Below are 20,591 nucleotides of genomic sequence, written 5' to 3'. Positions count from 1 at the left end.
CGCTATTTAGTACGCAAAAGTTGTCGAATCGAGCGCTCGATTTGTCAGATCACCACTGAAAATCCAGTTAAACGTGTTTGAACTTTCCAGGTAGGGCGATCCGACTGCGCCGAATCGCACGATGTGAGGCAAAGTGGAAATTTAAACGGCTAATGAAAATACATGTCAAACGTTAGCGAAGTCGTGGTAAATAGTGAGTCGAAGATCACAAAATCATATATATTTAATCATTTTTGATAACAGTACTACAATTAATTAACACAAAATTAAAAATTTAAAAATCAGAATACTTAGTCAGTTATCGTAACAGCCCGGATTTTGCGGGAACGTGTTTCGAACCTGCCTACCTAACGTCGTGGAGAACTCGCCCGTAGCTTGTTACGAAAATGGCAATCGAGTGTCTAGGTATCAGTCATCGCCCGTACGGTGAAAGTCGATACCTGAAAGGGCAATCCGATTTCGGTGATTGGATGAATTTCCTGCATGCTCGCCCGATGCTTTGACCTTTGAGGCGGAAACAACAACACACCTGAAAGCGGCTTTAAGTGTTCAGTTATCAGTCATGCCATGAATATCGACTGACGAATTAGTATTGCCGGGTCGGATTGTCTTACCGACGAAGCGTTGTGCTAGTTTAGTACGCTTAAGTTGTCGAATCGAGCGCTCGATGTCAAGCGATCATCACATGAAAATCCGTAAACTGCGTTTTAATCCTTCCAGGGCGGACTGACTGCTGCGACGCAGGACGATGAGGCGAAAGGAAATTTAAACGCATTATGAAAACATGACAGATACGTAAATAGCTAGTTGAAGGATCATCAAAACTATAAGAGCATACCAATATTTTTCATATTTTATAGATGGTTAGATATCGAAAAGAAATATTATGCACGCTTTCAGATGACAAAATATTTAAAATCAAAAGAAAATAAATTTGCTACTGTTTTCCCTGTATCTTTCAAATGTAAGCCACTGAAAGCTAAACACATAAAATAGTGAACACCGTCAAAACTGAGTGAAACAACTGTATCAAGCCAACAATAGAACGTTCTCGGGCTATAATATAAATTGTACATTTCATAATATGTACATTTGAATCGTGCATACTGTTAGCAATAACTATAATTGGTTTAATTGAATACTATTGTGCAATTTAACGTTCGTGTAAAGTGTATTATTATAATAATATAATATATTTTGTCATCATCAATCAAGCAGTATAAATGTAATGTGATCAAAATGCCTAAAATTTGAAAATATTATATGAGTAGTAATGTCATATCAAAACGAAATAGCAATTAATAATGATCGAATTAAATGAAAATGCAAAAATCCCGCGGCGTGTGGTTTTTATGGGGCCGCCCGAATGCGCCGGACCGGGATTCGAACTCGCCTACCTAACGTCGGGGACCTATACTTAACACCTATCGACTACCGCTCGAGTTGAAAACCGTAACCGAATCTCGAGCACTTAAACCGTTTTAGAGATGCGACGAATACTACATTATACGTCAGACCTGTACACTTTACGATTCGCGTGTCAGAAACCGTAAATCGCAATTATTGTCGTTTAGAATCGTTTCCGACGTATTCGTTTACATTTTTAATCGTATAGTCTCAAAGACGTACCGAGTTTATCACAACACATATCAGATCCCCGTAGCGATTAAAGGCATTACAACGACTGAGAGCAACATTTTGCGATTTTTGTATATAATAAACATATCTGACGTACGTCAACAACGATACGCACGTTTTTATATAATATTATTATATATATATATATACATAATCGTATTTCGTACGCTATCGAGACGATAAGGTCCGCGGAGACACCGAAAACAAAACGCGTAATCGATACGGATAAACGATTTATCGTATCGTAAAAACAGTATTGACGATAGACGACCGACCGGAGAACGCGAGTGCTTTTCCGGACGCGAACGAAATCCGGAGACGCGCGGACCGACGAAAAGACCGCCTGGGCTAAGCATGAGAACGCGACGGAAAGAGGGTCTCGAAGGCTGAAAATCCGGGCGAAAAGCGGAAAACGGTATACAAACAATAATAATGAGTATGAGCAAATGAGCGATAACCGAACCGATAACGACGGCCGTTGGAGAAAGATAACGACGGGGAGATAGAGGACACGAACGACTGAAGAAAAACGGAATTTTCGATTGGCTCGACACTAAAGTCGGTTCTGGCGGATTTTCGGGAGTTTACTTTGGTTTTATATTATAAGACTAGCACCGGTGAAACTGCTGTGGGTGAATGCCCTAGGTCGGTAAAACTGCCGTATGTGAATATTCTAGGTAGCTGAAAATCGTTTGAAGTGAATTTCCTAGGTCGGACAGGACTTAAGAATACCGTAGCGAAAAGTATGTAGGCGAAACCATTGATAACGATGTTTGAGACGTTGGTACTGATTTGGTGGTTTACACTTTGGCGGCGTCGTTTAAAAATAATTTATCCATAATACGATACCGATGTTGTTTATTGTGTTAATAGCATAATATTTTTACTTATGTTGTTTTATATCATAACCGACTTTACACAGGGAAAGTTGTAGTAGAACTAAGATTTATTAAATAATTATTTTAGAGTTCGCTGTATTGAAATCAATCAAAATATTAAATTGGATGATTTAATAATTTTGTTTCAGACACCAGAACACAGAAAATTGTTTGCCAACACGTTAATATAACTCACGAGAATTTTAGTATAGATACAATAAAACGCACATGTTTAATAAGCATCTGACAACAGAAAAGGATAAAATCAATGTATTAACAAAACGTATAAATCACACGGTAATATTTTCAAACGATGGTCAACTTACGGAATTCTGTCACACTATTGTTATTGTCATATATGTTGATGTTTCAACTTTACCGACAGAAACAATACTGTCTGCTCCCGTCCAATACAAGGTCTTGAATTTTGAACCAATCTCGAAATTGTTTCAATGTAACGAGCAATACGTAACCGGGAACGAAGTAAACGATTTTTCGATTGGCCGGGACACTAAAGTGCCCGCGTTCTGGCGGATTTTTCGGGAAGCTCGTTTTGGTTTTATATTATAAGATTATATAGTAATACATATTATTTACATTAGTTTATCAGTTTATGTATATAAATTATATTATATGTTACCATATAATTTAAATGTTCAAATATATTAAATATGTAGGTGCATGAGAATTCTAACGAATAAAAATTTAATTCTATTACAATACAGGGATACATTATATATACAATAAATAAATAGTTTTATGTTTTACATTTTCTTACATAAAAATTTGGGATTAATTTGTCTATGATATTAGCATATTGTTTGTTGATTTTACTTACATTTTTCACTTTTTTTTATAAATTATAAAAAAAATAATTTTTTTTATCATTAGTAGAGAGCAGATTAATATGAGTGGTATATTATTTTCTTTTGATCAGTCAGATGTTGTAATGTTCTTTGGCCATATAAGTTTTTATAAATTTAATGCATATTTTTTTTTATCAATTATTATATATTATTACACAAAAAAATGCACAAAGAACTTAAGAATTATTTTATTGCTATACCGAGTGCTGGAATTCCATCAATCCCCATGGCTGATTCCATATACCTCACTAACACTGAAATGAAGAAACGTGTGACGAATAAGTTTGAAGAACAATTTTTCAAATATTTGAACAATCCCCGTTTTCGGTATATTAAATTATTTTCAAACCGCTAGAATTTAAAACCTTCAAATATAATATCATTATTATTATTATCATCACTATATATTATTCAGGTAAGACGACGGAGAATATATGAGGCGACGTGTAAAGCTCGAACTTGTAACACGGCCCGGAAGACTGAAAAAGCTCATCAACCGTCCGAAATTTAAGCACTGCACCGTTTACAATCTAGCAAAACCACAGCCCGATATCGCTAGTTATCAGCGGTGGTTCTCGGGCCTGGTACTGCCAAGGCGGAACGTCCGCTACCGACGCCGGTCAGCAGCATGGCATGCGGGATTGTGCTTCGTAAGCGTCCGCTACAGACCGGAGCGTTTGCCAGATCCGGGGGACGGCGGAGGTGCGTTCCACGGGCATGAAGGCTTAGGTTGGCCCGTGGCGCGGGACCTACCTCTCGTGGGCCGACTTGTCGGCTCTTAGGGCGAAATGGATACCGTGCCGGTATCGCTCCCCTCTGAGACGTGGCTTGTCGCGAGGAAGATGTAGTCACCCAGCTGGTGCTAGGCCGCCTTGACCACTGTGAGGGTCTTGGCGGGCCGTGCCTGGCTGGCGGCGGTCGCGGTCCCGCCTAGACGTGGCCGAGAGTACCAATACCAGGGTTATTGTGGTTTCGATGCGGGCGCCGGTGAAATGGCGCCTGTACCGACGGATCGAGGCTTCCTCGTAGCGGTGGATATAAACGTCGCGACCCTTGGGCCGCGGCGGCTAACACCGATCCAACTCCAACCGTCGGCCCCACTGAGAAAACAGTGGCGGCTATGCGTCCGCAACGGTGAACGCTGAGGGTAAACTAATGGTATATATGCTAGCTTCTATGACAGAAGTCACCGGTGTCAACCGAGGCCCGCTCGCCGAGGTGGAATTTGATCGTAGCGAAACTCAATGGTAGCAAACGATGTTCGAAAACCCGGCCGCGGAGGTCACGACCGCCGTGGAAGACACCGACCCGGGACGCATAGGGAGTCAAGGCGAACCCATTCCCACGAGGCCTATTGCGGGCTACGGGGGCGCGGCTCGCGGCTCCCCCAGTTACTGAGACTACCTAGCGTCATGCCTCTCGGGCGCGCCATCGGGTTTTTCTCTTTAACGGCGCCAGGAGACCTCACTAAGGCTCACCTTGCGGGAGGAGCAGATTTGTCCGACCCCCTGCTGAGACGGATCGTATCGCGGAGGGAATACCTGCGCCTCGGCCCTCCGCATGACACGACTTACGGGGGAGCCGGTGAATTGAAAATAATTGTCTAGGTTTGTTTCTATTAAGTATCGTGAACATTTTACGATTAGTGGTTTAATATACTAGTCAGAGTATTAATTAATTAATCGAGTAAAATAAAATATAATTTATTTTCAATAATATTATTTTTGTATCGAAAATAATGATTTTAGTATCTATTTATAAATAGCTAACCATAAACAGTTCAATCAGTTTCAAACTTTGATTACTACATGAGCATGCATACAGTGTGGAGATATGAATCCGGTTTGAGGAACGTATTAGAATTGTGTTACTGTAGTCACAAAAGCAGTAAATACAATATAACTATTGAAAATTATTATTATTTTTTTCAAAACCATGTTTTGTAATTTTCAATAATACTCAGGCCTCATAAAAACATTTTTTTTTCTATTGTCAATAAAAATATGGTTTGAAAATAAATATTAGAAATCTGTTCTAACAATTTATGTAAAATACAAACATTATTTTACGATCAATTTCGTTTTTTACTATTGTAACAAAATGTAAGTAACTCTTGAACGTTTTATCAGAGTCTATTTTATTATTTTTATAAGATACACAATATAATATTTTATTAATTTAAATTAATAGTCGCGAAGCAGTATATATAAACGCAATTAATTATTTAAACAACGTATACAATTCAGAGAACATATATACAATTTACAAAGGAAATGAATAACTGTATAGATACAATTATATAAATAAACGACCTGTATTGATGATATGTCCGGATATATCTTTGGCAAATAGTTTTTAAATTGAAGAGGTTAATGTATATTATGCACCACCTTGCAACGCAGCGAGTTCACTGTTCGTGGCCAGTGAATAGTTTACGGTAAAGTGGCGTATCTCTCACTAGTGTTGTACAAATCTATGTGTTTTATCGTAGTTGGGATCGATGCCGACGATGCCAGTATGATTGTCGCACAGTGTCACTAGTTATATTTAATGTAGAAAGGCTGTTGTCCCGTTGTCTGTCGCCGCGACCTGTATTTATGGACTTGCCGACAGACAATGGCTATGAAGTAGTGTGAAAAAAGTGATAATTATATACGTTTTAGAGATATTAGATTATGATAAAAGGTATTAAGAATTAATAGAATATATATTATATATGAATGATTATTGTTATAGATACGATTATTTACAGAATTTAAGTGGATATAATTAATTAATATGGGCCTCGCGCCATCTATTGAGTGATCATACGGGGATCCTACGCCATTCGATCATTTGTATTACTAAAGATTATTTGTAGAGGGAGGTACTAGAATATGATAGGTAAACCAGTAACGGCATCCCGTTACACTATTATGTCACATAAAATAGTTTAAATATACTTTTTAAATATTTTTGACTCGGAGTGCCGGCGTATCACAATTCACAGGCCATAGCTTATATAATTATGTCTCAGTTAGTTAAATTTTGATCCGTCATGGGTCTTAATGTAACATTAAGATCCTTAAGTTTATCACTATGTATTTTTTGTCGAATAATTACACACTTACCATCATATTCTTTAGTAATATTTTCTGTTAAAAATTTATAATTTGACAAATATAATGTTCATACAAACACAATTATATGTTATTTGAATGAATGATATTTTTAACAATTATCGTTAAACATAATATTATATTATGTTTTCAAGTTTTTATAATATAATTATATTTAGACAAGATAATATATACCCATATTTTGATAAATTTTATGATGATAAAATATATATATATATATATATATATATATATACAGTGAGCTTTTTATAAGAGGTTATTAAATATTTTTTATTTTATAATGATTAAAGGTTATTGGTTTTAGAAAAATGTGAAACTGTCAATTATATTTATGTAATTAATTTATTGATTGAAAAGACATTTTTGTAAATTTTGTTCTGTCATGTTACATGGTTAGTGATTATGGAAACGGTAGAATAGTTAAGTTTTTAATATTTTTATTGAACATTGTGTCATCATAAGATTATTAATTAGGTTAAGAAAATAATTAATGTTAAGTCAAGTTATCTCACTTGTACACTCTAAAAATACAAACGCATATTTACTTATTTAATTCAATTATATTTACAGTAGAACAACATAATAAAATTATAATTTTTCTATTCAAAAGCCATTATATATATTTTTATGATAAATTATTAAATATAGGAGTACTGAAATGATTTAAGATAGTGTTATTATTTTTTAAGTGAAATCTAGTAAATTTTTAAAAGTAGGTATGACTTGAAATTGAATATACTTTACCTATAAATTATTTTGATATTTTTAATGTCAGAAGTGATGCTTAAAAATATATTATTTTATTTATTCAAATTGACCATATAGCTTTATATTAATATATTTATATGATTGAATTTTGTTTTATTTTAAATGAAGTAAAATAGTCAATATTATTATGAACTTACTTGTAAGATCTGTGAAAGTTTAATCATAAATTATAATTAAATATATTAACAAAGTGTAACGTCCCCTCTTCACATGGGTGTTTGCGACGCTTTCGTGTCTTCTTGCCTATAAAGTTATGTTTTGATTAACGAGGTCTCGGGGACTCGACCTCGGTGTGTAATATTAATATACTAGATCAGGGTTACCTTATTTAAGTAAAGCACAATTGTATAAAATGTAACGTATATTTAACAGATAATTTAAGATTTATATAATAGAATGAAGGTTACCGATCCGGGTAGATTGACAAGCCGTGAGTGTGGATGGTGGATGGCTGCACGGATCGTTGAGGAGTCTTCTGGTCGTCTGTCTGCTCCTGGTGTCGCACACACACTCCTCGCACACACTCTCCTCGCACGCACTCTCCTACACTACACGTATTCGTCCTTGTTATATACCTTAAACTGCTGCCTAAAAGCCTTAGGTCAGCAGTCGGCCCCGCTTGCCATTCCTCACACTCAGCGTTTTAACAACGTGTGCTCTACATAAGGAATAATGTACGATGTCGATAGACGACAATCGTTACAAAAGTTATGAAGATTACAGTGAATTACTTATAATATTATAAACGTATTTTCTTTTAAATTTTGGTGTTTTATGCATTGCAAATAATGCGATTCCAGTTAGGTATGTGTAAAATTGTATTTGAGTAACGCGTTCATAAACTAGTATCTAAAAACTATACTTTACTAAGAATAAGTTTAATGAGACAACTCCCGAAAAAATCAAAGTATCATCTTTCATTCAATTGACAATATACCACAAATTATTTATTCCGTAATAATCAGTAAATTAGTAATTTAGGTGAAAATACTATAGATGATAAATTATATCTAATACAAGTTTCATTGATTTTTTATCTTAAAATATAAATATACAATATAGAGCAATACCTTTCTGAGTAATATACCTTCTACTCTCACATCTCATTTCTGAACAAATATTTAAAAAAATTACTATTAAAAAATATCAGCAATTACCACAAAACATTGATTCTTAAGTGATTAATTAATCGACCATAAAATCACCTCAATCGGCATAAAAGATAATGAAACTAACTAATTTCATTGAACAAACAATTATAAAGCTCGACGAAACTCGAAAACCTGTAAAAATTTGACATATACCTATGCATTTTCTACATATTTCTTCAAACATAAAATATATAATTCACATCATGACCAAAAACATTTATCACTGCTTGATTGAATTATGAATCTACTAAGGTACAGACGATCAAGAAAAACTTATATTCCTTAAACTTAAATTTACAACATAAAATATTAGACCGAATTAAATTTTACATTACTATATTATTTAAAGTTTAAACAATACTTTATGTGTTGATTCTCAAATGTCTTACAGAAAACTTTATTTTGAAAACAATACACGAATGTTATTCAAAAGGTTCATTCAATTTCAAGGGTTATAATGAGTTTAAAATTATTATTAAAATATTAGCTAATATATAATTATATTTTTGTGTAGTAAAATTATTACAATAATAAAAAGCGAAATTGTGGCCTTACCCTTTTCACAAAACAATAAACCTATGTATATATAATAAAGTAATTATAAATTATTTTATGTAACAAATTTTATATAATGCTAAATGTCGTGAAACAATTATAAAATATTTTTGTTTTATGTTTTATATTATTTAATATTAATAGTTAATAACTGTATGCTATAATAATTGGATATTATTTATCGAATACAAATCCAATAGCTGTTTTCAAAAATTATTTTGATAAATATAATTATATAAAATTAATTTTAATAAAAATAAAAATAGTGATAAACAGTTCTTCTTAACTTTCAAAAATTTATTGATACAATACAAAAGATATCTACAAATTATCATATTATATGATTTTTTAAAATTTATAGTTTATTTTAATTATTTATTCCGATTTAAAGTAAGTGTTATATATTAATACATACAGCAACAATGATATTGCTTTATTTTTAAAATTAAAATTAATTAAAGTTAGTGTTATTTTAAAATAGTTTAATGTTACAGTTTATTAAAAATTAAATTAACTAACCGAATTTCTTCTATTAGTTCTATTTAAATTTATAAACCTTAATCTAAATACTTGGTACTTTAAGAATATGAAATAGCTAATACCAATTGTTAGGTAGACAACGTATCTTTTGTTAATTTTATAAGCATACTGTTCAACGATAATAGTAGTATGAAATAGCCGGTTCTGGGTACCCCCCGCTTCATCCCCCCCACCAACATTGCGGCACTCTGCGGCACCCTACGTCATCAATCCCCTCCCACCGCCCGCCCTATCATTCGCGCCGGCGTGCCGCGGTACGTCATCACCCCACCCCGCCCCGTCACCGGGTCCGCCCGGCGGCGTACCGGGGCCCACGTCTTCGCCCTCCCCCCTCCCTGTGACGAGGCTGTGCTAGGGCCCCGCAGGGCTGCGGCACCCTACGTCATCGCCCCCTCACCCACCTCCCCGTACGATCGAGTTCCGCGGCACCTACGTCAACGCCCCCTCACCCACTCCTCCGCGCGGCGGCGTTCCGCGACACCCTACGTCATCGCATACGTACATACATACATACATGCATACTATATACATACATACTATATGCATACATACATACATACACACATTCCCCCACCATTTAAACCGAGTCTCATAAGCCAACATAGCTTCAATAATTGATTGTGCGGATTTATCTCTAACTAAGATGATAATATTATTGTTATTTTTCACAAGGTAGTGATACCGTGACCGCCCGACGTCCAACAAGCGCGTTTAATTATAACAGTGTAATGAAGAAAATGTGCGAACGTGGCGTGAAAAATATACAACGCTCGTCTATTGTGCGGGCATCGCCTCCGCCAGCACCTAGCGATTTAATTGACGCTGCGAATTTCGTCATAGACTTTGCGGGACGTAAGTCTATCAACATCGGACTCGACCCCTCGCATGTTTTCACCGTATCCGTACAGATAATAACATCGACGCGTCATGTATCCATAACGAGTGACTTTTTGTCTCGTATTTACTCGTTGATGGGTCATATTCTTTCGATTATATCCGATCCAGTGGTCAAAAGCCACGAGAGACTTTTTCTCAAAGACGAGACTAACACGCTGTCCAAAACTAGCTATCGCGGTGAAAATATATGCTCGTAATTGAGTCACATCTCCAACGAGGATACCGTGTGCTTTTGAATAGACAAAATCTACTAAGACTCCAAGACATGCAATGGGCGATCAATTAATCGATTGCGAGAAAATCCACCGTCGTGCGATGTGCGGTGATGGAACAAACTGATCTAATCGCATCATATTTAAGTATGAACGTTTATGTGGAAAAATCGTCAAGCATCGAAGAAATGATTGACACCACCCGTAATATAACGATTTACACGGAATGAATATAATTCCGGAAAGCCAATGCAGTTTCATAAATCAAATCAAGCTGTTTGCAAACAAGCAATTGGCATTGTGTTGGTTAACGAACATTCAAGATAATGGAACGCAACGTTTACCCAATGGCGGAGGCGGTGACAACGGCGTTTGCGGAGAGGTATTATTTTATAATACATATTTCATTTTGTATTTATATATATATATATATATATATATATATATATATATATATGTTATTTATTTACAGTTTATCGGTTTCGGCGGTGAAAATATCGAGCCCTCATTGTTCTCATTTCTACAGAGTGCCGTTAATCCCGCCCAGATGCTGTAAGCCCGACCTTGACATTCCACTCGCAGCCCAAGGAAATAAGAGACAAAATAATGATACCTTTATTGAAATGAAACACATATAGCACATTATAAGAATACACCATTTGTTTATGGATCACTCTAATTTGACCTAACACACACACACACACACACCATCTATACATATTATATAACATTTGTGCATTTTGTATCACTTTTATCATTATTGAGAAGGCTGCTTGTGCATGTATATATTATTATACTATTATTATCAAATATAATATTCATTATATTATTTAAAAAACAAATGCGTTATACGTATTTATTATTATTACTTTATTCAACGTAAAAACAATAATTATATAATATATATTTGTACATTTCGGGAGGAAAATTGTAGATATGCAGGTATATTATATATATATATATATATACAGGGATAACATTATACGTTTTATACTATAATATATCACATTTTTCTAACTTCTCCGGTAAGCGGATTGTACTGAATGACTCGATCATGAATAACTAGACAGTAGGCAGCCGTGTTAGCTAGGAAATATTTTTCCGCCTCGATTTCAACGCGGAGATCTACGTTGGAAATCTTGGCATCATCATTTTGCCGTGAACAATCTATACAGATAAATGGTCCCAACTTTTTATATTTCTGTCTTGTCAAACATGGTTGAGCGTCGAGTCGTTCGTAATAATGTTTTTGGAAATCAGCATAACTTTGATAAAACATCGTGAACAGATTTTTGTCAAAGCTCTTGTTAAAATCTTCATACGGATATTCGACTGAATTAATATACGCTTTAACGTTTGTAAGTGAGCACGTGTCATAATCGACGTTATAGCCATCCGACACAGTACCGGGAGAATTGATGAGGAAAGCGATTATTAAACACCTAGGTTTTTCCACCTGCGAGCATGTTTTCACCATCCACGAGTGTTTATTCGTCTGCGGTAGATTCGGGTACTCGCAAAGCTCCCAATTTCTAAAGGCGCAATGTATTATTTTTTTGCTATCCACAATTTTCAACAGCTTCAACCTCTCCCGGTCATCAACTTTAATCACCGGTACTTTCCAAAATACGCGGGTCAACTGCACCTTGATTTTTTTCGTCATAGTTTTTCCCGCCTCACTTGTCATGTCTTCACCCAACGCAGTGGTAAAATGTAACGAACTCAAATCCGACATCGATCTGTTCAATATGAGTGGTTGGCTACAATTCACCAGTATGCGTTTGTAGTCCTCGCAAAAACCGAAAACGTGCTTTAACGGAATACAACCGCTGAACGTGCCGTCTTTAACAAAATTAATATTTTTGCCATCGATATCCCAGGCGGCGTTTTGTAGAATATTCGCGCATCCGCCGGCGTGTACGAACAGTATCCGCTTTCATCACACTAGTTATCCCAGGCTTTTTAACCCGTTGTACTTCGGTAGAGTTTATTTCATATTTCATCTCATAAACATTTCACGTATCGGTGACTCGTTAATATACGGACCGGTAACGTCCAAAAACGACTTATCCATAGCGTATAATATAAAATATATACCTATTTACTTTTTGACTATTAAGCGTAAAAATTCGCGATTTTCTAATGACAGCTTTTTTCTTTTTTTTATATTTTTAACTTTTCTACGAGCGTTGGTACCGGTGTGTTGCGATCCGCGTCTGTCGGCCGTTGCATCTTTAATGCGGTCATCGGTATTAACGTGCGCATATTTATCGGCGTTAAATTTCAAACCCATTTTTTATAAGGAATCTCACGTTCACGGTTTCACCGCGAAAATCGATTAATTTACCGTTTTGATCGGTCAGCGATACTCGCACGTAATCGATCGTATTCATATTCAATTTATACAGTACACAACACTTCGGAATTTCAACTATTTTATAACCGGGTGGTACGGCGGGATAAAATTCGTGTATCGTATGTGATTGCTCTCCGTTATTGAATGAGCCTAAAGCTAAATTACATTCGACTTTTATCGTGTTGAAATTCATAATTTTCACTACTCGATCGGATTCATGACTACGATCACGCGCCAAAGCACGTTTAATGAAGCCCAATAACGGCGCGATACTATCCTTCCCGCCCAGATCGATGTCGCAATTACAATGCAGCGTGCATTTTAACGTGCTATTATCGGTCGATAAATTGAAAAAATGTACGTCGACGTCTATCACAAGTTCTCGTATTTTAGCCTCTAAAGCAATTATTTCATAACATCCGGTCGGTATTTTAACCTTAATGACCTCATCGCTCTTATTACGGATAATATGTAGAGTATCGCATCCAGCTCTGACGTTAGGTATTGAATTATATGTCTGCATACTAAGAAGGCCGATTTCAGATTTATTACCCACCTCTATGGGCGGGAAAAAATAACATTCCAATTCAACACTTCCCCCACTCAGCGAGAGTGTTTGCGATGGCATGGTGATAGCGGCGGTGGTGGCGACGATGGTTATTATTTTAATAATATGATTATTTTTGTTTTCTGGCTAAAAATTTCAAACATAAATGTCCACAGTTAAAAGTATTGTATGCTTGCTCCCGTTCGTAATTATATTCGATATCGCAACCTTTAAAATATTTTTCCAGCTGCAGAGGTGGTCGTATGTTCCCGAAACTATCGTAGTAATGAACTAGTTTTCCGATTTTTCTATAACACAACCAATGAGTACCATTATTTTTTTCAAAGTCGAGATTAACGACGGTGGCTTCCCTGTATTTAGGTGCGCCGGGCAACCTGTCTATACTATATACGCCTCTGAAATGAAGTTTCTTGTGAGTTTAGCGTATTTATCAATTTCGAAATCGAAAAGGGCACGATTGGGTAGAGTTAGTTTTTTGTCTTCAATGATTTTCTCAAAGTTCTCATTTTCCTAGAATTTCTATTATTTTTATTTTTATTTTTATTTTTTTTTTTATCCGTCGCCAACTTTTTCTTTCTCTTTCTCGTCATTGTCGCACTCATCTTCCTCCTACCCGATCCCGCAGATCCTACATCGGTACGCTTGCGCGAACTGCGGACATCAGATTTCCGCGCGATAGTATATGCACCACTGCCACTTTTATACGGCGATAAATACATCCCTTTTCCCAAATGTATAGGCGTTTTATCGCCCGATCTAATACCCCGCATCGTTTTCACGATTTTGGCTACACCGCCGCTTAGTGTCCCCAAAGCCGAAAGCCCCGCCAATATTGGAATTAATGATAGAGAACCTCCCATTTTCGGGACTTTTATTATGCACGGTGTCTTATTTTTATTATTATTATTATTGTTTGGCCGCCTGCCCGTCGTTTTTTTCACATGTTTTCGCGCCACGCAAACAGCTGATTTAATTAATTTACCCATATTCAACGTTCTCGGGCCCGTTCTTACCGATTTTTTTAATGCTTTTTTACACGCACTAACAATGTTCACGAAGCCGCACCCAGCTCCGATTTTGCGCTTAGCCTTCATAGCCGTCGTCACGAGCCACGCGGCAGCCTTTTCTTTATAATTTGCGTCTTTTGCGTGTACTCTACTCCAAGCACGCTCCTCCAATATACCGTCGGCCGCGTTTCGTTCCTCTGAAGAATTATTTTTATCGTAAGCTATATCGTGATCCTTGCACGTCGAGAGAAAGTCTTTTTTTTAAATCTGACCCTGGTCCGCAGTACTGATAGCCGGGCAGATGTAATTCGAACGGAACACTATTTATTAAGGTGTTTAATACCCCCGCACCGCTATTGGTCTTAACCTTTGCACGTGACAACATTATATGATTGCATCGCCCGATTGACACATGTATTTATACGATGCGGTTTGCGAAGCAAGAAATAAAACTCAAAGTCGATAATATCGATCCGTTATCATTGTGTGATAACAATAGCGCCACACGGATGCCGAGGCACGGCCCGTTGTTCCCGAACACGATACGTGCGTTAATTGTTGGCCCGTCGGGCTGCGGTAAAACGAATCTTGTTTTCACACTTTTAGTGCACGAGAACGGTATTAAATTTGAAAATATATATATTTATTCAAAAACACTAGATCAAGCTAAATATATTATGTTGGAGAAAATTTTAAACGATGTTCCCGCCGTTAATTTATTTAAATTTAGAGACAATGAAACGGTGATATCGCTCGAAAAAGCTTTACCGAACTCGGTTTTCATATTCGACGACGTAATAACGGAAAATAATAAAATCATAACATCGTTCGCTCGTATTTTTCGAGATCCAGACATAATCTAATAGACGTGTGTTATTTAGCGCAATCGTATTCACGCGTCCCGAAACAATTGATCCGTGACAACGCTAATTTTATAGTGTTGTTCAAACAAAATGAAATGAATTTAAAACACGTCTACGATGAGCATTGTTCGGGTGATATCAAGTACTCAGAGTTTAAAGATTTCTGCATGGCGTGTTGGCGAGGCGGGAGATTTGAATTTGTTGTTATCAGTAGCGAAAACACACGTGATAACGGACATTATAGGCATGGATTTGACACGTATGTCATTATATAATAAGACGTTGTGTCGAAATTTCACACATTTACTCGGGATCATGGATAAGACGAACAACTCACCAACGCCTACGTTATTAACGGATATTATTCGAGCAAGAGCGAATATAAAACAAAAATATAGCGCATTGAAAACGGGGCGATTTGAAACAGAGTCGTTAATAAATAATACTTTTAGTTCTACTATCGAGCCACTCGGTAGAATACAAACAAATACCAAGAGGTCGCAATCTTTCTCCTCCTCGCCATCGCTTGCGCCACAGCTGCAATCGGATGCGGGTTCTATTGTGAATCGTTCCCCAACACCACCCCTCCTATCATCGTCGGCGGCAACGTATCACGTTTTGAGCGAGAGATTTGGATCTTGGACCAAGGCGTGTCTGGACAGGATATACGGACCTAAAGACGTGTACACACCGGAGAATTTAGGTGTAATGTAACAAAGTTCGTGCTCGCTTGAATGTTACGATGTTACGATGTTACAACGACCAGTATGTACGTTTTAAGCCGAGCACTACTGTGTATCGGTTGTTCGCTGGTCTATCCATCAGTTATTCACAGTTTGTTCTTGAGTTCACATCGTAGCAATGTCTCCTATTGATTTACAAGTCGCTAGTGCATCATTTATTTTAATTCATTCTATTATAAAAAAAAATAAAAAAAAAGCGAAAGAAGATGGTGGCAAGCAAATTTAATGAAGTCTAGGGACATATGTAGTGGATCAGATTTATTAAATTGTCTTCAGCAACAGGAAATAAGCGGACAATATAGAAATTTCGTTAGAATGTCGTCTATTGATTTTGAATTTTTAATAAATTTGATTGGTCCAAAAATGTTAAAACAAGATACGAATTTCCGAAAATCCATTCTTGTGCAAGAAAGGTTAGCTGTTACCTTACGATTTTTGGCAACCGGTGAATCCTATCAAATTTTGCAGTACCTTTTTAAAATGTCAAAACAAGTTATTGGACAGATTGTTCCCGAGGTATGCAAAGCAATTGTAGAAGCATTAAAAGAAAATATACAGATAAACTTGTTATATGAATATTTTGAATTATATTTTAACACTTTTTAACATAATTTAAAAATAAAACATAATTTATTCCTGTTCAATTTTTACTAGTATTAATAATAAAAATAAAAATAATATTGATAATACAAGTCTCTTTTTTTTAATAATAATAATAATAATAATAGCATAATAATAAATTATTATAACAAATAATAATAATAATAATAATAATAACAAATTTTAATAAATGTATCATACTGTAAACACTTATTATTATAATAATAAAAAAAGAAATAATAATCTTTATAATTGTAACTTTTTAAAATGTTGTTTAATTTTAATATTAATTGAAAGATGAATTATAAGAACTAAGATCATAGGCAGTAGGATTGGGGGAAGGATTAGTGTTGTACGTAGGAGGCGAAGGGCTCGGATCATAGGTAGAAGGTGAAGGACTAGCAGTGTAAGTAGAAGGTATAGGGCTCGGATTGTAGGTAGAAAGAGATGTGTTGGGATTGTGTGATAATAATGGTTGCAAATGAAGAGGCTGGATTTGATTTATACTATTAGGATAGTTATATTCGTAGAAACCTTGGCAAGCTTTAAAAATGATGTTACCAAATTCATGTTGAACAGCATTTCTTGTTTGTGGGGAAAAACTTTTTAATTTGTTTTCGATATACTCGTACTTTCCATACGTACTGCATTCGGTTTCTTCTACGGGTTTTGCCGCAGAAGTTAAAATTGAAAATGCTTGGTCAAGCATATAATCATCATCAGTTTTTTTTTTTTTTTTTTTGGACGAGTTGATGGAATATTAAAAATGACCGAATTATCTTGGCTTGTAGTGGACTGTAAAACATCTTCGGTTTCCTTATTTTTACCTTTAGTGTCCATTCGTTCTTCAACGAACTGAAATGTACGTAAAATTAAGTACGTGTAAATATTGATTTTATAAACCTAGATAACTAATTTATATTCTAAAAATCTTAACAAAACTTTTTGACAACAATATTGTAAATTAAACATTTTAGAAATAGTTCACCTAAAATATGTATTTAAGTTGTATGTTTATTATTTGTTTAATGTCAATACATACAATTTTGAATTTAGTGTTTTTTTTTTGTAAATAACATAGTAAAAGTTAAATAAATAGGTAGCCATCTAACTCTGTCATCTTATAACATGGCTATGTTTTACCTAATTATAAGTAGATATTGATATTACATATTTTATATACGAAAAATGTTGTATGTTAAATGCAATATTTAAAATATTTCTAAAAATTTTTGATAAATAACCTAAAAATACCTATAAATTGTATAAATAAATAATACGGATAATAGCTACTAATCTACTACTTATAATAAAATGGCATTGACGATACCGCAGCTCTGGTACATTAGTGATCAGTATATGTAAAAAATGACAAATTACTGTTGATTTTATTTGTTTTATGATGATAATTATAATTATGTATAAAAAATAACTAGACATACATATTAAATATGTTACGGTACACATCATGACAGTTAAACTAATCAAAGTATAACGGCGGATGTGTAACGCATAAACGAAAAGACAAGGTTCAACGTAACTCAAAAAAAATAAGGAACTAATCAGACAGCAGGATTTAATTAATAAATACAAAGTTATGTGCCGATGCACCAAGAATATAGATAACATAATATACGAACAAACAGCAATCACCCAACGTCTCAATACCGACTTATCGATTAGTTGTATAATTCGACGTACAAAATACAGACACGAGAATGATAGAGTCGAAAACAAGAGAAAAGAAAGAAAATAAAGACACCAAAACAAATCTCATGATTAATATATTATCCGAGAATTAATAGTAACCGTGCCGAACGTAAACACGGTATGAACATTCATACACGCGGAGTTCACGAGTCGATACGGTGGGTAATATGACTTTATGAGACACTTCAACGAACTAATAACCTGCAGTATCTTTTTCAATCTTCTACCGTCAACCATTAACATTACTAACGAAGATTTAAGATTTGCGAGGCGACGATCATACTGTGACACCTCGATCTAGTCAAAAAAAACTTCGACGATTGCGATTTGCAAGACTATCGCTTTATTGACACCACCAGAATAAGGATACCATTCTCAAATACATGGTCATGCCTAGAAAAAAATATCAACACCGTGGGAAGCGCGCAGAAGCAAGGAAGCTGGACAATCTACATCAATGACAATTACTATTACCTGTGCCGTCGGTAGACAACGCATCTAACAAACACTGTAGTAACATATTTTCACCGAACATATTCAAATTCAAAATTTGATGCTTGAAAATATTTATTAATTTTAATATGAAGTTAAAATAATTTAACCAGAATAGTCGATCTGCATTTTGGTAAAATGCAGATAACGATTGAACTACACTCGTTTAAAAAAATGGTTTCAACAAAAATATTATTAAATTAACTTAATTTTAATGGCCGAAAATTTTTTGCACATGGTTTGATATCTTTTATTTTTTTTTTTTATTGATCTTATTTAAGCCCGTAAACTAAGATCATTAGCTGTGAATAGAAATAGACTTTTTTGTGTAAAGTTTGATTATAGTACGGTTGGAATATGTGTGTATATGTGTGGTCACCCATCCGAGTGCTTGTGACGTCGGCTGATGCTTGACCTCAGAACACATTAGTAACTGAGGCCCACCACCGCGCCACAATAGGCTACAGTGTGATATTCGTGTTATATATTGATTGCGTATCACTCGTTTACCCCACATAAAATTTATTTACATTATTTACAAAGCAGTTTATTTATTAATAAAATTGACATGATTAATACCCAAAAGCGTAAGTTTTTTACTATACAATAAACCAATATATTATTATTAAATTATAATATTTCAATATATATTCTAAGTATAATTTATTATGTGTAAGTATGTCTATATTGTAGTAGTAACATGCTATTTTAGATTTGTATAATATTATAATAATGACCACAATTTAATTATTTAAGTCAATTTATATACAAAGTTATATATTTATAAACATAAGAGCTGTTTTGAACTCAATGGAATTATTCGACCATTACAGTTTTTTAGCCAAGTGAAAATCAACTAAAATAAGTGTAATTAGACCATACCTATAGTTTAGCAGGTCTGTGGATATTTCAAGCATTTGAGAAATTGTTACATAGGCATATTTCAAAACGAGTTAATTCATTGATTGTGTTCGTGAACGTTTTCATTAAATTATTAAATTGCTTGAAATAGCAAATATTTCTAAACACAATTTTATCTCTAGAATTATCTCTTTTTAAATCACAATTAATCTAATGATTTGGAGTTCATTGTATTATTCAGAAAGCCAAGTATTTCATAATAATATAGCTTATATATTGTGTATTTATAATATTTATGATCGATATAATTTTCATCGTATACGTACAGCATGTTCGCTACGCTTAGTAATGTTTATAACAATTTAATACAATAATAATTTATACCAATATTTACCAAACTTAATCACACTATTGTTTTCGTTTAGCGTTAAAATGAATTTTACTAACACGATGACTGTGATGATAAGATTAAAATAAATTCAAATAGCAATATCGAATTTTTAAATTTTATTAATTATACTTGCAGTAGTTTTTAAATGTAAATTTAAGAAACTTGTTTGATAAATGTTAATCACTTATTATATTTCATTATGACAAACGTTAAGACAAACCGTTTCTTAATTAACGAAAGGATAAGATTTTTTAAATTAATATTGTAAAGTAAATGTCAAATAAAAAAGTGTGCTTGTTTTAAAGTAAATTTAAGATGTGATTCTTGATGTCATAATAATTTTATTCTATGTTTAATCAAATAATAAATATAAATA

At 34.6% G+C, this 20,591-nt stretch overlaps 1 protein-coding gene and 2 pseudogenes across 1 annotated transcript; 2 read left to right on the top strand and 1 right to left on the bottom strand.

Annotated features, from left to right (window-relative positions):
- The first annotated feature begins 10,252 nt into the window (after positions 1 to 10,252).
- On the top strand, positions 10,253 to 11,180 carry LOC112592260 (annotated as a pseudogene).
- Positions 11,181 to 11,627: 447 nt separating this feature from the next.
- LOC112592259 lies at positions 11,628 to 12,359 on the bottom strand. The gene has a single exon (XM_025336272.1). The coding sequence runs from the start codon at positions 12,357 to 12,359 to the stop codon at positions 11,628 to 11,630; it is 732 nt and encodes a 243-aa protein (XP_025192057.1).
- Positions 12,360 to 16,279: 3,920 nt separating this feature from the next.
- Positions 16,280 to 16,719, top strand: LOC112592262 (annotated as a pseudogene).
- Positions 16,720 to 20,591: the final 3,872 nt, after the last annotated feature.

The sequence above is a fragment of the Melanaphis sacchari genome, unplaced genomic scaffold (assembly GCF_002803265.2).
Source record: "Melanaphis sacchari strain LSU unplaced genomic scaffold, SCAv2.0 Contig164_pilon_pilon, whole genome shotgun sequence".
NCBI lineage: Eukaryota > Metazoa > Arthropoda > Insecta > Hemiptera > Aphididae > Melanaphis > Melanaphis sacchari.
This window is presented reverse-complemented; position numbering and strand designations above follow the sequence as displayed.